We start from the raw sequence: 15,938 nt of genomic DNA, 5'->3' as shown, positions 1-15,938 counted from the left end.
AAGAAAATAGGCAGTTGGAACAGCAGAGATTAATTATGAGGGTAGGAGCAGAACAGCTACCTAAGAGGCATATGTGAATTAGTGATTCCGTGAACTCATGACACCTTCTTTCAGAGGTTGCTTGCTTGATCCTCTGTTCTGACAGGAATTTCAGGCAGTTTGAATTTTGATGAGGAGGACACAGAAGAGGATGAAGAAACTAGTAAGAGACGAGCATCTCATTCACCATATCCTGAATCTGAGAGGCCTAGTTCTGCAACCAGCCTGAAATCTTCTGCAGTAAGTGTTGTCAAATCCATTTCCAATAAGGACTGGGCACATACTCGTTTTTTAGTACTCACACCTTGAGCACTATGTTAAAACATAGTAGTTGCAACTGCTGTAGCTAGCATGCTCTTTCCTGAAGGCAGAGAAAGGTCAAAATTGTCGGGTTATCTGACTGGCTCATTAAGTTAAAGACAAAGACCTAGTAATGGTCAAAGAAGCAGTGGGCGGAGGAGCACAAGTAACCTTATCATCAGTGAAGAAAAGACAGTGAATCGGCTACTCCTCAAAGACCCTTTAAGAAGAAAGATGAGTCCATTGTATCTGGTGCAAAACTGATGACAAAGAGTAACTAACTCTCCCCTCGGAGAGATCTGTTGGGTGGAGGAGGCAGGAGTCTTTCCTAAGATCAAAAAGGTCTTCAGCCAGGACTCTTCTCAACATGGAAACACAGGTGGTTTCTTGCTAAACTCCCCTTTCCCAAATATCTTCCTCTTGAAACATGAGGTCTTCTGTTTCAACTGACCTTTCTTTTCTTGGGGAATACCAGAGCCTCTGATCTGATACTAATCTGCTAATATGATGTTTCTTCCCACAGGAAACAGGTGCTTCCTGTACTCCATCCCCACAGGCAGATGCACAGCTGGGAGAAGTAGAGAACTTGGAGGACTTTGCATTACGCCCTGCACCCCGTGGTATTACAATCAAATGTCGAATCACTAGAGATAAGAAGGGAATGGATCGGGGCTTCTTCCCTACTTATTATATGCATCTGGAAAGGGATGACAACAGAAAGGTATTGGGACCAGCACACAGTATCTTGGTTATTGTACTCCTACCACAGACCATTTTTGGTGTAATGGGGAGCAGTGCATAAATTGGTAAGAAATCAGAAGCTGAGGAGAAAAAGCAAGCTGATGAGAACAGCTTATATTTGGCAAGGCACTAAGCAAGGTTTAGAAGCAATAATATAATGAAAGATGAAATACAAAAGTATAAAAACATAAAGGATAAAGGAGAACAAAGGGACTGAGTTGCTCCAGAAGAAAAGGAGGGAAGACAAAAAGTGAAAGTTGCTTTGTATCTAGACTCTTGAGGGGGCTGATTGGAGGTTTAGGATTTCAGGCTGTTCACTTGTGGAAGAGATCAAAAGTATGGAGACAGTAGTAACAGCACAGAGCGAAAAGGGGAATGGGTGAGGGGAAACAGCTGAGAGTTTGGGTAGCAATGCCTAGTTATGCGTCCAGGTTCTTTGAAAATTCCAGTCTTGATCAAAGTTTTGTATTTCCAGACATTCCTTCTTGCAGGGCGAAAGCGGAAAAAGAGCAAAACGTCCAATTACCTGATATCAGTTGACCCAACTGACTTATCTCGGGAAGGGGAAAGTTTTGTTGGAAAACTCAGGTGAGAGCCACAGATGAAAAACAGAGACAAATATACAGCTTCTGCAGTAGGAGAGATGGGATTTTCATTTTACCTGAGTTGGAATTGTGAATAGCAGTCTGGTCTCAATCCAGAGAGAATGAACTTGCCTCATCCTGGTTAATGTAATCTGTGTTCACTCGGGTTGGCAACCTTTTTTCAGTGTTACCATTCAGCGTGGCAATTTAGAGAAGGAATCCTGTCTTGATGCTTTTCCAGGACAGGTTAAAGGCTCAGTTTACTATGGACTCTTCTGTTGAAGCTCCTTAGTGAGCTGATGATAGGAAGATTCAGATGGGAGTACCTGGAGATGTGCAAGTGGTTTCACTGTGCTGCACAGCTACCTTCAGAAGATGACAAAATTTTCCACTGACATATCTCTCTCTTTCTGTCATTACCTGACTTAGGTCAAATCTAATGGGAACTAAATTTACAGTCTATGATCATGGAGTTAGCCCAATCAAGGCGCAAGGTCTAGTGGAAAAGGCTCATACTCGACAGGAGCTTGCAGCCATTTGTTATGTAAGTAGTGCTTCTCCCCTTTTGCCCCTCCTTCCTTTTTTTAGCCTGGCTTCCAAGGAAGCTGGGCTCACAAAATCATGCTGCCTGGCAGCCTCCCTTATTTAACTTTTGAACTAGCTGACCAATTTCAACCAGATTAGACAAAGGGCAGAAGCATCAAAGATAAGTTCCTACAAGTTTCATGAAAAGAAATCAGTGCTGGGGTAAGGAAGGAAGGAGAGAGAGAGACCCAAACTAATATATTCACTGAGGGAAAGATGCCGATGTGAGCACATTTATTATCTGTTCTGAGGACCTTGCTACTTGACCCATCATCAGGCATGTGGCCAGCCAACATATCCTTGACCTGGAGCCAGGCACAGCATGATCTGTCTTTTGCTCAGCTGGTATCTGGTGGACATTAAGAAGGAATTGGTGGTACCATGTGAAGGAGAGGTATTTTTGGCAGGACTAAAGGTATTGTGGTGGATAGGAGAGAGCTGGTATAATTTCAGTAGTAGCATGTTGTTAGGAAAGGTATGTTTCCATGGGAAATCATGATTTCCTGGCTGTGTCCTAAAGATGTTTTTTTATTCTGATCTTGTGGATAACCTCAATCCAGATTATGGAGAGGGGAGGCACTTGTAGCCACATCACTCTAGAATTATGTGAAGATTCACAAGTCTTATTGTTTCATATTTCAGTCCTGAAGTTTGAGGTCTGGAAGGAAAACTTGAGATTCTTCACTAAATGATAGCCAGCCAAGTAGAGGGATGTTTATCTTTACCATAGTTACAGCAGCAAAAATTTAAAGGGGTATTAGTCTACTGGAGCATGATCCTGATCTTTTTGCTAATGGTCCTAATGGCACTTGGAGGAAAAAAGAAAAAAGAAAAAAAAAAGAAAAAAAAAAAAAAGACATGGGATAATTCCAGTACTAACCTGTTTATATAAGTGTCACTGGATGTTTTCTTTGCATACAGTGTTCTTCACTTCCCTGCCTAATTGTGCAAAGTGAGGTGTTGAAACAAGCAGACAATATAAAGTCAGCTTTTCAGAATTCTGAATGTCTGAAATGTTTTATCTGCATCAAATTATTAAAGCTTACGTATGAATAAAATCAGTACCCTTGTTCTCATATGTATCCCTAGATTTTCTGAAATGAGATAATAGAGGTTGCAGCTCCAAAGATTTATTCTGTGTCTGTAAAATGTACTAGCACATTAGAAGAAGCTGTATAACTTCTATTAATCAGTACTTTTAAAAGAGCCTGGTTTTGTTTGTTTTTGGGGGAGTTTTTTGTTTGTTTTTAATCTGTGCTTTGAGAATTTTAAAGGTTATTATTGACACAATTTTATAGAGCACCTTAACTGGACTGGATGGTTACAGAAGACCAAGAAAGACCATTTTTCTTTGCTTTATACCCAATCCACTTGCAGCAGTCTCTTGTTGCACTTTCAGATAGATCTGCTTGTCTTAAGATTGAAGCTCAGATAGATCCCGATTACTTTGCTTTCTGGGTCTGTTCTTAACCATTTATAAAAGAACACAATTTCAGAGAAAATTGTAGATATACTCTTAAACAAAAATAACAGAGCCTAAAGAGAAATAAGTCATTCATTCTCCAGGAACATTCTAGCCTAAATGGTGTTTATATAGATAAGATAAAGACCCAGTCAAAGACCCATGGATTTTTATCACATTTAAGCCTTGTTCACTAGCAATATTTTAGCATCTTTTTGCCTCAAATGCAAATATTTTTGCCTGAGATCACCCTTGTCTGATTTTATTGTAAATGTTTGTTTCATTAGAACAATATAGATGCGTTATAAGTTAAGTAGTACTGTGTGTGTCTTTTAACACAGTTCTCAAAATGCAGAGAGGCAGCTATTCTCAGTAATTAAACACAACTGCAGTTTGATAACTGCTAGTACAGTTGTAGCCAACAAATCTCTAAAAACGTGGATGTGGATTCAAGATCAGCCTTGCAGTCTTTCCTTCTGGGAGATGGTCTATCTAATTTCCTGAAAATAATGTCTTTCCTTGTCTTTCAGGAAACCAATGTGTTAGGATTCAAGGGTCCCCGGAAAATGTCTGTGATCATTCCAGGAATGAGTATGAACCATAAGCGAATTTCAGTCCGGCCACGAAATGTGAGTTTGATCATGTTTCAGTCTGGAGGAAGAGGTAAAACTTTCTCCTAGAGATCTGGCTGCTACTGACAATTGTGGTTGTCACAGCAAAGGTGTTGATGGCAATGATTGTTAGCAGGTTTCATGGGCAGTAAACTTTTTACAGTGCAATCTAAAGGTCTTGATTAATGTCCTTGCCTTTTACCTCATTTGTAGCCTTTTGAACAGTATTTGTATCCTGACTTGCTGCTTAGTAGGACCTTATCTAGCTGTTTACTTAGTTATTTCAATGACTATTGTATCTTGTTGCTATTACACCTACAACCCCCCCCTCATGGACAGGACACTTATGCTGAGAGTTTTATCAACACAGAAGAGATTTGCACCTTCAAAGAGCTTAAATTCTTAGTCAAATATGATTTACAAGAGATGGATAATAAATGGATAGTAGCCCACAGAAAGACTGAGGCAGTATTTTGATGTAGTAGCAAGAGTGTAAGTACATTTGTGATCAGAATGTTGTCAGTCTCTTTGTAGGAATCACAGAAAAAGAGGATTCTGTACTGAGAAATTGGGAGGAGAAAGATGGAGTTTTGTGGTGGCTATTTAGTGAGGACTTCTCATAGATGTGGAAGATTTTCTAGTTAAAAGCTTACAGGGACAGGCTACTTGGGAGGAATATAGGGACATCATCTGAGTATGCAGGGACGGTACTAGGAAGGCCAAGGCCCATTTGGAGTTTAATCTGGCAAGGGATGTCAAGGACATCAAGAAGGGCTTCTTTAAATACATCAGCAACAAAAGGAAGATGAAGGAGAATGTGGACCCACTGCTGAATGGGGCAGGGCCCTGGTTATGAAGGATACAGAGAAGGCAGAGATACTGAATGCCTTCTTTGCTTCAGTCTTTACTGCTGAGACCAGCCCTCTGGATCCCAGAGTGGCTGATACGCCAGAGGGCTGTGCTGCCATTCAGAGGGACCTGGACAAGCCTGAGAGATGGAAACACAGGAACCTCATGAAATTCAGTAAAGGCAAAATGCAAAGTCCTGCATCTAGGGAGGAATAGCCCCATGCACCAGTACAGGCTGGGGACTGACCTGTTGGAAAGCAGCTCTGCAGAGAAGGACCTGGAAGTCATGGAGGACAAGTTGACCATGAGCCACCAGTGTGCCCTCGTGGCCAAGAAGGCCAATGGTATCTTGGGCTGCATTAGGCAGACAGTTGCCAGCAGGTTGAGGGAGGGGATCCTCCTCCTCTACTCAGCCCTTGTGAGGCAGCCTCTGGAGTACTGTGTCCAGTTTTGGGTTCCCCAATACAAGAGAGACATGGGGCTACTGGATTGAGTCCAGCAAAGGGCTACTAAGATGATTAGGGGACTGGAGCATCTGTCATATGAGGAAAGGCTGAGAGGGCTGGGCCTGTTCAGCCTGGAGAAGAGAAGACTGAGGGGGGGATCTTATCAACGTGTATGAGTACCTGAAGGGAGGGTGTCAAGAGGATGGGGCCAGACTCTTTTCAGCGGTGCCCAGCGATAGGACGAGAGGCAGCAGGCACACACTGAAACATGGGAAGGTTGGTCTGAACATGAGGAAAAACTTTTTTCTTGTGAGGGTGACTGAGCACTGGAACAGGTTGCCCAGAGAGGTTGTGGAGTCTCCATCCTTGGAGCTATTCAAAAGCCATCTGGACAGGGCCCTGGGCAACATGCTCTAGGTGACCCTGTTTGAGCAGGGAGTTTGGACTAGTTGATCTCCAGAGGTCTCTTCCAACCTCAACCATTCTGTGATTCTATGAGAAGTGTATTTGAAGATGTTTTAAAGTGTGGGATGAAAAAGACTTCTGGTTCAGATCTCTTAGTGTGGCTTTCATGTTTAGTGTGATAGAGAAGAGGGCTGTGGCAAGAAGGATGGAGTAAACAGGGAGACATGGTCAATGTTATAAGCTAGAAAATAGTATTTGCAGCAAAGTTTTGAGTGGATATGAGAAGAGAGAAAAGAATCTTTAAGAGTGGAAGCTAAGAGTCATCGGAGTCTGGAAAAAAGATTTAATTCTGTGGATGGGCAGAAGAATTGAATCTGGAGATGGTCACTGATTCATCATCTCTCTATAGGTATTTCCATTTCCACCAAACAGTACAGTAACCATTTCATGGCCCTGCCTTTATTTTTCTCTCCTATTTTCCCCAATGTTTTGTTAGCATGTAAGCATGGTGGCAGTGGTCAAGGCTGAAATACAAAGTTGTTCTGAGAAGCTGTCAAAGCCTGAAGGGTAGCAGTTTGACATTTTGTTTTTGCCTCCTTCCCTGTAGTCTGATGCCACCAGTTAAGCAATACTGTCCCCACTTTAAAGGAGAAAAAATTGCATTTCTAAATGCAGTTTGGCAACAATTCTCAAAGTTCTCTTTGCATCGTTATAAAAGCAAACAAATACAAAAATAAAGATATAAAGTAAGTAGATTAACTTAAACAATAAGCTTTAATGAAAATATAAAGATTGATTATCCTCAAAAATCCATTATCATATCTGCATATCCTAGTACTAAAACATATGCCATAGTCATATTAGCTAGACCTCCACAAGAGGTTGTTTTCTGATCATTTCCTTCCCATTAAATAACTTCAGTTTGGATTCTTTTTCTTGGTAGCTTTTAGCTTATATTATTTCAGGCTGGATTTTAGCTGTTGCATACCTTTTAAAATTAAATCATAGGTCATGTGTTTTCCTCACTACTGTTGGCAGCTCCTTATAATTCCCTCTGTTTCTCAAACAGTGTGTGTTGTTTTACCTCTTTTTTTTTTTCCTCATCTCTCTGTGTTTCATATTTTACTTCTCTTATTAGACCTGGTAGGATGACATTTATTCAGGCATACTGACAGCCCACTGTAGCCTTTAGACTTCCTACTGAAACACCCTAGGGCCTGGCACTCTGCAGTTAAATTAGACGATTTTTCTTTTGTTTAAAAGTTAAAAGGTTGGAAATAGAAGCTGGATCCTGTTGGAGAAAGCTTATGTGAGTCTTGGAAATGATCCCTGCCAGCAGGGTGATAGTCTGTGGAAAAAATAAATACCTGTGACTTGTGGAGCTCACACTTGCACTGTCTCTTTTTTTTTCTTGTTTGGGTGGGGAAGTGATGATAGCTTATTGAGGGGAAAGACACCCTTGGACTGGAAATGTGGGAAAGTATCTGTCTGGTACTTGTAGGATATTTTCAGTAGGACAGAGTTTAAGTGCTGTCATTGTGTTCCCTTAAACAGAGAATGACTTTCAAGAGCGCACACACCTGAGAGAGGCAGTACTTAAAAGCAGAACCATTCCAAATCTGATAAACATATTTATTTCTTCTGAACAGGAGCATGAGAGTCTGCTATCAAAGTGGCAAAACAAAAACTTGGAGAACCTCATTGAGCTACATAACAAGGCTCCAGTCTGGAATGATGATACTCAATCCTATGTTTTAAACTTCCATGGGAGAGTCACTCAGGCCTCAGTGAAGAACTTCCAGATTGTCCACGACAACGACCGTAAGAGTCTCTTGGAGAGCTTGTGGGGCTGTCATTACAACAGGGAAATCCCAGTGTATTTTGTGAAGTTTGGGAGGTTAGGACACCCTTCCTGGAGAAGAGAGACTGAGTGCAGAAATTCAGCCCAGGGGATACTGGGGACTTCTGATCTATCAAACAAATGATATGACCCTTTTTCTGGTGTGGGTACAGAGGCTGCTGTCCAGAGCTGCACCAAAACACAGGACAAATGCAAGCCTCCTGAAGGGAAAGAAAAGGATTAACATGGCACCTTCCACCCAACCAAATAGTGGTTTGAGCCTTGGCTCAGTGAAAGAATGTAATCCTAGCAACAGTCGCTCTAGAGAACAGATTTTAAGGCCAATGTGGTAAGAAGGGATAGATACACCAACCATGTATATTTGGTACTGACTCCTGGTTTGGTTTGCTTGTTCCTAGTTCTTTTTGCCTCCATGTGAAATTGCTAGTCTCTGAGTCTTTCTTTTCTCCCCAGCTGACTACGTTGTGATGCAGTTTGGTCGTGTAGCAGAAGATGTGTTCACTCTGGACTATAATTATCCTCTCTGTGCTCTCCAGGCCTTTGCTATTGGACTTTCCAGCTTCGATAGTAAATTGGCCTGTGAATGAGAGAGACGACAGACTTGAGACATGGAACTTACTGCCATCCCTGCATCTTGTTGTATGAGTTCCAGGTGGAGTAATGAGAAATACACTGGGGATTGAAGGGAACTGGAGGAAAGCAAATAGCAGGCCTAAGGGCATTGTGGTAGTTGACAGCAGACTATCTTGGGAGACTGTCCCAAGACTGAGCATTCTTTGTACGTATTGTAGAAGAACAAGGCATATGCATAATGTTTTTGTTGTCAGTATTAATACTGCTTTCAAAATCCTGAAACAGAAGCTGCATGAGAGCAGGCTAAGAAATTTAGGCCACTGATTGGAACTGGTTCAGCTGGCATTAGAAAAATAATGGTTTAGTGTCCATATACCTTGGATCTTCAGCAGTGCCCCTGGAGTTGATGCTGTTGATCTTACTCTGAGCTCCTGAAGAGATTAATTCAGAAAAAGGAGGACAGTTATGGTATGTATTCTATTTTGCTCTGTGTGTTATCTTGCTGTCTGTTACAACATTCAGAGAAAGAGAGGGAAGGGTTCAGCTTATGCCTCTGTGCAATTGTAGGTAGTATTCAACGAGTAAAGAGCTGGAATGAGAGTCTGGTTTTAATAATCCACTTCTCTCTTACTCTGAAAAATGGTTCTCTGTTAAGGCTGATGGTCAAGTTCCCTTTCATTATTCTAATTGCTGCATATCCTTGACAATCTTTTTACCAAATAAAGAAGAATGAGATCTCAAATAGTCTCTTCTTAGTTGGTGATATTATATCACATCCATTCTTTCTCTTATTCTTAACTAATTGAAAAACGAGATTGAACAGATCATAGAATCTGACTGAATCTGGCTGAAGGTAGTATTGTAACAATTTACAGTACTATTCCTGAAAAGCAGTGTTCTGACTGAATCTAGACTCTAAGCAGATCAGGATTTTTTTTTTTAAATTTGTACATTGTTTGTAAAACTTGCTACATTTTTAGAAATAAGCTACTGGCTGAATTCATTTTTTGTTTAACATGAGATTATCTCAAATCATGACCTATTAAAATATATTTTATGTAAATATTTTTAATCTGAATGTAGGAAGGAGAAACTTCTTTCCAAAGGAGAGTACAGGTGTTTTCAAAGGCACCAGTAAGTTTTAAAAAAAGTTGCATCATGGGGCTCTGCAATGTGTCCTTCCGCTGTTCCATATTTTTATTGCTGGATTGTACAATATGGAGAGTGCAGGACCTCGCATGGAACATTTGATTCAAATGGCCTTGACTCATCAGAGTGAATTGCAGTATACTGTCATGTAAGCCTCACAGTCCACACATCTGCTGTGTACTAAAGCAGAGAACAGCTACTAGCTTGCCTATTTCATGACATTATGCATATCCATGATGATTCTGGAAAACTGTATCCCTCCACTGAACCAAGAATAGGTGTTCTCCAACTTTGCATATTGCCTTTGTCAGCAGATTAGCTCTGTTTCATGCTCCCAAAAGCCAGATTTATTGCTTTTGTTCTCCTGAATCCTCACAGTGGTAGATATCACTTGCTCTTTCAAAATAATGAAAATTTGTAAAGACATTTTCTGATATTGCCAGGAAAAAAAAATATTGATCGTAGTTATGTGTAACTCTGTATTTAACTGTAAACTGTGAATTGTTGCTGAGGGCTCCAGCTCTAGAAAATGCTTCTCTCTCAGATGCCCCTTCTACCTTAGCTGGGGAGCTGTTGTCTTGACAGTGATCTCATCGGCAGAGCACTCAGCAAAGAGAAATCGAATCGTGGCTGTCTTTTGTGCTTGTGTATCTCATGCTCTTCAGCCTGGGAACAAGACCTGGCAGTGTTTTCCTGCTGTGCTCTGCTGAGTTCCTGCCTGATGGCTCTGCACTCCCTTTACCCTTCCAGAAAAACTAAGAAATTGGTTCAAAATCTGTCTTGATTGTTTTGGGGTATTTTTTGTTTGTTTGTCTTTTGGCTTGGACTGCATAAAAGAAACTGCCTTCCATTAGTTTGGGGTGACCTGAAGGTAGGACGCTACTTTCCAACTCAAGACAATTTTCTCTGTACTGAGGCCATGGTAACATCCCTTCACTCATCCTTTCACCTAGGCCAGTCAGCAATAGCCCTTCAAGCTCTTTGTTGACTTCAAAATGATCTTAGCAGAGTCACCCTGATCTCTAGGTCTTTCTGTCAAATTATGCAGACAGATGAACTGCTTCAGTGCTCTTTGATCAGACACTGTTTTACATGAATTGTATTTATAACTTTTATTTCTTAATGACAATAAACTAATTTATAAATTTGAAAACTCTTTAATTCTAAATGATTTTTTTGTAGGATTTTGCTGTCACTTGTGGGTGGTTTTTTGTTCCTCCTGTACTACCTACTACCTCAGTTTCTTCCTGTCTTTTCATATTTCATCTCTCTTCTTATTCCCCTTTTTTCCTTTACAATTCTCAATTCTCTCTTCCTTTATGGTGGTTTTTACATACATTTTAAGGTATGAGAATTAATGTAAAATCTAATGCCTTTTTTTCTACCACCAGGAGGTCTTCGTGTGCTGTTCTTGATCCCTGTTTGATTCTTTCTTCAGGCTAGTTACACTTCTCTTCCCCACATTATTAGGGCTTCTGCCAGCCTCCAGCTAGGGCTTTTGGGATGGTTCTTTATGCATTTTCCTACCCTCTATCTGAACCCTTTGTACATGCCAAATACAACACAGTATATTTCTGAGTCAAGAACTGAAATAATACAAGGCAAAGAGGAACACCAAGTTGAAATGATTGTTTCTTATTTTCACTGGAAGATGTATGAACCTCACGAAGGGGAGATACAGTGGTTCCAACAATCAAATACTGTCACGGCTGTCTGTGTAGGCCCTATTCTTTGATGCAAGCTGCTTGCCATCTCCCAACTCTTTCCATCTCAGCCAAATTAGGTATAGTTGGGAGGGAAAACTGTGATTTGCTCTTAGTAAAATAATATTAGTTGCCACTTATTTACCTTTGCATACAAATGTAACATCCAGGAAATCCCAAGAAGAGCTTAGAACAAGTAAAGCAGCATATTAAACTGTTAAGTGTGAATCTTAAAGGCAGGCATAGCAGACTACAACAGCTCACAGGCTCACCAACATCAAAGACAATGAATAATTTCTTGTTCTTTTTAGGGATCAGTCCCACTCTCATTGAAGTTTTGCTGCTGAATTTGGTAGTAGCAATAGCAGAGTTTTTGCTAAAGTATAATAGAATTATTATGCAGACAGAGTACTCCTTCATTTGCTGGTATTAATAGTTCTATAAACCTCTCAGTTGCTCTAATTGAATTAGGTTTCCTGTCCCTGTTACAGAAGGCAGGCAAGCCTTCCTCATGGTTTACAGGCCAAGAGCTGAGAGTTTGTGCAAAGTCCTGTGAAACAGAATTATGGACTGGCTTCTTATTTGACAGAGTCAGGAGTTCGAACCTCTCAGCTACAGTGTCAAATTGTTGTCCTCGACTGTAGTTTGGAGCCACTACAGCTGAATCCCAGAACTTAGAAAGAAACTAAGATATCTATAGCTGAGCAATTTGTTGCTACCTACACCAGTGCACAGACAACCATGGGGTGAGGGCTTCCTTACTAACAGGGAAAGCAGCCTCTACAACTGTGAAGCAGTAAGAATCAGAAGCCCTGCAATGAAAGAAGGCAGAGACCCTGTACTAGTTGTTACTCTCATACCTCTTGAACTGCACAGTCTAGAGTTTTTGTCTTCTCATTCTGTCCCTTAACATGTGCTATGTGGAGTTATTCTTTCCCAGTTAGAAGTCACTTCTTTGGTCCCAAAATGGGAGGAAACAAATCCAGAAACAAACCAGACTTCACCAAAATATGTTAAGGTAAAGGCTATTATAACTGTAATCTACTCTGGTACTTTAACATTTAATTCAGAGATTATATACATAGATGAATATATTCGAGAAGATGGAATTGGTGGAAATATTCATCTAAGTAAATGACCAGACAAGGGGGACCATTGCACACTCTACAACAAAACAGCTTAAAATGTAGAAGAAAACAAAAGATTGATTTTTCTTAATGCTTAATTGAGTTGAGCCCTCTATTTATTGAAGGGCATATTTTACTGTGAAAAGTGACTTCATTTTAAAAGCTGCGTATCAAAATCATTCAGCTAAGCAGAGTAAAGGGCCAGAGAACTGGGTCTGATCAGCTTGCCCAGCTCCCTCTGCTTCCCTTTCTAAGCAGAATGGTTTGCTTCACAATCACCACCAGTAAGGGAAAAAGAAAAAAAAGTACTCCATTCTTTTGAGTGGATTTCTATCAGTAATTGACTGGAGTCCTGCAAACAATTTGTGTGATGATTCACAGGAAGGAATAGGATTCAATTCCTTCTCTTTGAGCTATGTTGATTCTGCAGGAGAATGGGAGCAAAACTCTGCATTAGTCACATTATCATCAGACCTGGCCTAGAGTTCACAGAGGGAGCAGATGTGATAAGATATGAGCTACCTTTTATATATGCTAATTTTTCATAAAATTACATATTTTTCATAGGGTTTAATAGAAGCAGTAGCTGGATGAGATCAATATAGGGCTTTATGTAAAGAAAAACTCCTGAATAATTTAACTGAATTTAGTAACTTCATCTTATTGTACATACTTCTGATTCCTACAGTTGCATCAGAAAACTTTTTCCTTAAGTATTCATAAAATGATTATGGCATTGCATTACAAAGAAAAATAATTGTATTTAAAAGGATTACCAGCATCAGTTATCTTCAGTACTGCCAACCTCAAAAAAAAAAAAAAAAAGAAAAAGAAAGTTGGCCTTCCAAATCATAACGCTAATTTTTTTGAAACTGGTGTTTTTTGCCATCTGGTTTCTGAGGCTTTAGAATGCATTTAAGTCCTGTTTTCAGGCTTTCCTATGCAACTGAAAGAGTTATGAACTTCTTTAGCTTTGGGTTTTGCTTACAAAAAGCTGAGATTTTTCTCAGTCCATTTCCTGAATAGATTGAATTTTCAAACAAAACCAACTTTGTTGTAACTCTAGCACAGGTAGTTATATGCACACTACAAACATCTCTGACAATGTCACCTGCTGGAGACATGAAGAAGTTTGATTATTTGCTGTTGTAGCTGCACTGTCCAAAGCCCCTAATAGGATGTATTTATATTTACTAAATTTGCAGTTTTGCTAGGACTATCTGTTTTTGTACGTAGGGATGTCGCTTTTCAACTCTAGTGCAGCTCTGAACTTCATTGTATAAGCATTTTCTAGTGCACCATTCTTATGCTGGTCAGGTGTTTCTGGTATAGATATAACTTGGAAAATAGATCATTTTTGCTACTTTATATGGGTTTTGCTGGTCAAGTCTCTAGTATGCATTACACTTAACAGTGTAATAGGCTTTCTACCAGTATACTTTTTTTTTCAGTTCAGTGTTATTACTTACCTGGTATTACTTGGGTTGGGACCCCTTGTGCTACATGGCACAAAACAATCAACCATCCCCCAAAATTCTCTAAACGAATGTAGGAAAAAAGACAACAGAGGCAGGAAGACAAGGATGTATAACGAAAGAGTGGGGCAATGCTGAATCAGGACGATATGCTACATTTTAAGGTAACAGCCTAAAGGTAAAGTTTTCTTTAGCTATCATGATATGCAAAAGGGATTTTGAAGTTAGGATTTCATAATCAGATTTTTGTGCATATTAAAATGAAAAGGGGGACAGAGACACAAAGGCAGTGGAAAGTGCCCACAGTTACAGTGGTCCAGGCAGAAATGGCTAAACTCCCTTGGCTTATTTTTGATTATGGTTCTGCTTTTTCAAATGTTTATGGTGATCTATTTCCAAGTATGACAACAGCAAAGGAGAAAGAATGCTGATGAAAATTTAACAGGAGGGCAGCAGAAGCTGTCATAGATTGATCAAAGGTGTAAGTGACTGTGACTGCTGAATAAGTGACAGTAGGAAAAAGGCCATGAAGGGCCTTAAAGTGAAGACACACTATATATTTATTGCCATAAAAAAAAGAAAGGCAGTATCTGCAAAGGGTGGAAAGACACAATAAAAACAGCCATCCAGGAGAACAACCAGCTTCCCCCATCTGGATGGCTGTTAGGAAAGCAGGCCAGGGAAAGGCTGGAGGTGCAGAAGCAGACACGAGACAGAAGTTTAACTGGGAGCTGAAGCTATATGAATGGATAGGAAAAGAGCAACTACATAGTGAAGCAGACTTAAGGATCAGGCCTAGTTCAAACTAACTTGTTACAAGGCAGGTCTGACAGGGGTGGGAAGAGGAAGGAGTGCCACCAAGCTGGGACTGGCTATTTTAGTGACAGTGCTAGCTTTATGCCAGTTCAGAGCGTGCGTGGAGCTGCAGTGTGTTGTCAATGTAGTGATGGGTAATGGGATGTGCTTTGCAGATGGGAGCTGGAAAGAGAAGGCATAGAGGGAGATGAGAAGGGATGTGAGGAATCCCCACAGAAAAACAGTAGCCAGTGTAAGGTCGATTACCTGCAAAAGTAACTGGAAAAAAAAGCTGGAAAGGACACTCCTTTGCTTTTAGGTGAGTCGTTTCCTTTCTGGGATGCTCTTAATACAATTAAACTGTTCTAACCACTCTTGCACTGTTGTGGTTGGTTTGTTTTGTAGTGGCTCAACTATACTGGGTAGAAATCACGTCCCTCAAGGCTCGATAGAGGCTGTGCCTGTGCGCTGTGCCTGGCTCCAAGGGCCCGGGCACGCAGGAAGAGCCGCTGCCCCGGTTTGAGCCGGGAGGCGTCGCGCTGCAGGACGGGGGGGGAGGCTCAACAGAAGCCGCGCTCCTGCCGCCGCCTGTGGCTGCCGGGGCTGCGCGGCCGCGGGCAGCACCGCCTCGGCGCGGCGGAACTTCCAGCAGCCCTTGCCATCTGTTGGGGGTGCTTGGCTCCCGTCTGTGTCGCCAAGTCTGGGAAAGCAGCAGGCAAGCAGGAGTGTTTACACGGCTCTTCGGCCGAGGAGAGGACGACCCAGCCCAAACACGGACTCCAAATTCTCGGCCCAGCCCCGCCGCCCCCTGCTCTGGTGCCGCCGCCGTCCTCTGTGCTGCACTGATTTCTGGAGGCTTCCTGGGCCTCCTGCCGCCAGGCTCCCCCTTCCCCTCCCCCCTTTCCTTTGCGGACGCCTGGAGTTTCCTTCCTGCGCTCCGTTGTTTGTGGGGCAGCGCCTTCCCGCGCCTCCCCCGGCCCTTTCTTCCGGCCATTGCCCGTGTTCCCCCCGCCCTGTTCACACACGCCCCGGGCCAACGATCGCCGATCCCCTCTGGGCTTTGTTCCCAACTCCGCCTCAGCCTTTTTCTCACCTCCCTCTTGGGGCCAGCCCCCTCCCCACCCCTGTTCCAGCCTCTACGTTAGACAGGAGTCCCCTCCCTCGGCCGCGTTCATTTCATACCAACTCTCATTCCTCGCATTCCTCACTTCCTCCTTTCAAACTCTAGGGGAA

General features: G+C 41.7%; 1 protein-coding gene and 2 long non-coding RNA genes across 14 annotated transcripts in view; 1 reads left to right on the top strand and 2 right to left on the bottom strand.

Annotated features, from left to right (window-relative positions):
- Positions 1-10,758, top strand: part of TULP3 (TUB like protein 3) — a 39,023-nt gene extending 28,265 nt beyond the window's left edge. For all 12 annotated transcript variants that reach the window (XM_064518112.1, XM_064518104.1, XM_026112630.2 and 9 more), the window contains 7 exons: positions 146-279; positions 863-1,060; positions 1,556-1,668; positions 2,094-2,208; positions 4,242-4,340; positions 7,672-7,843; positions 8,337-10,758. In XM_064518112.1, coding sequence (XP_064374182.1) covers positions 146-279; positions 863-1,060; positions 1,556-1,668; positions 2,094-2,208; positions 4,242-4,340; positions 7,672-7,843; positions 8,337-8,470 — 965 coding nt within the window. In that variant the 3' untranslated portion in view covers positions 8,471-10,758. The remainder of the gene's footprint in view (positions 1-145; positions 280-862; positions 1,061-1,555; positions 1,669-2,093; positions 2,209-4,241; positions 4,341-7,671; positions 7,844-8,336) is intronic.
- Positions 1-15,938, bottom strand: part of LOC135329544 (uncharacterized) — a 29,219-nt gene that overhangs the window by 12,755 nt on the left and 526 nt on the right. The gene's annotated exons all lie outside the window — the stretch shown is intronic.
- LOC135329546 (uncharacterized) lies at positions 7,641-15,855 on the bottom strand. The gene is made up of 2 exons (XR_010391021.1): positions 14,973-15,855; positions 7,641-8,460 (listed from the first exon to the last, which is right to left on the bottom strand). It is a non-coding gene; the product is annotated as an uncharacterized LOC135329546 (long non-coding RNA).

The sequence above is a fragment of the Dromaius novaehollandiae genome, chromosome 1 (genome assembly GCF_036370855.1).
Source record: "Dromaius novaehollandiae isolate bDroNov1 chromosome 1, bDroNov1.hap1, whole genome shotgun sequence".
NCBI classification, from domain to species: domain Eukaryota; kingdom Metazoa; phylum Chordata; class Aves; order Casuariiformes; family Dromaiidae; genus Dromaius; species Dromaius novaehollandiae.
This window is presented reverse-complemented; position numbering and strand designations above follow the sequence as displayed.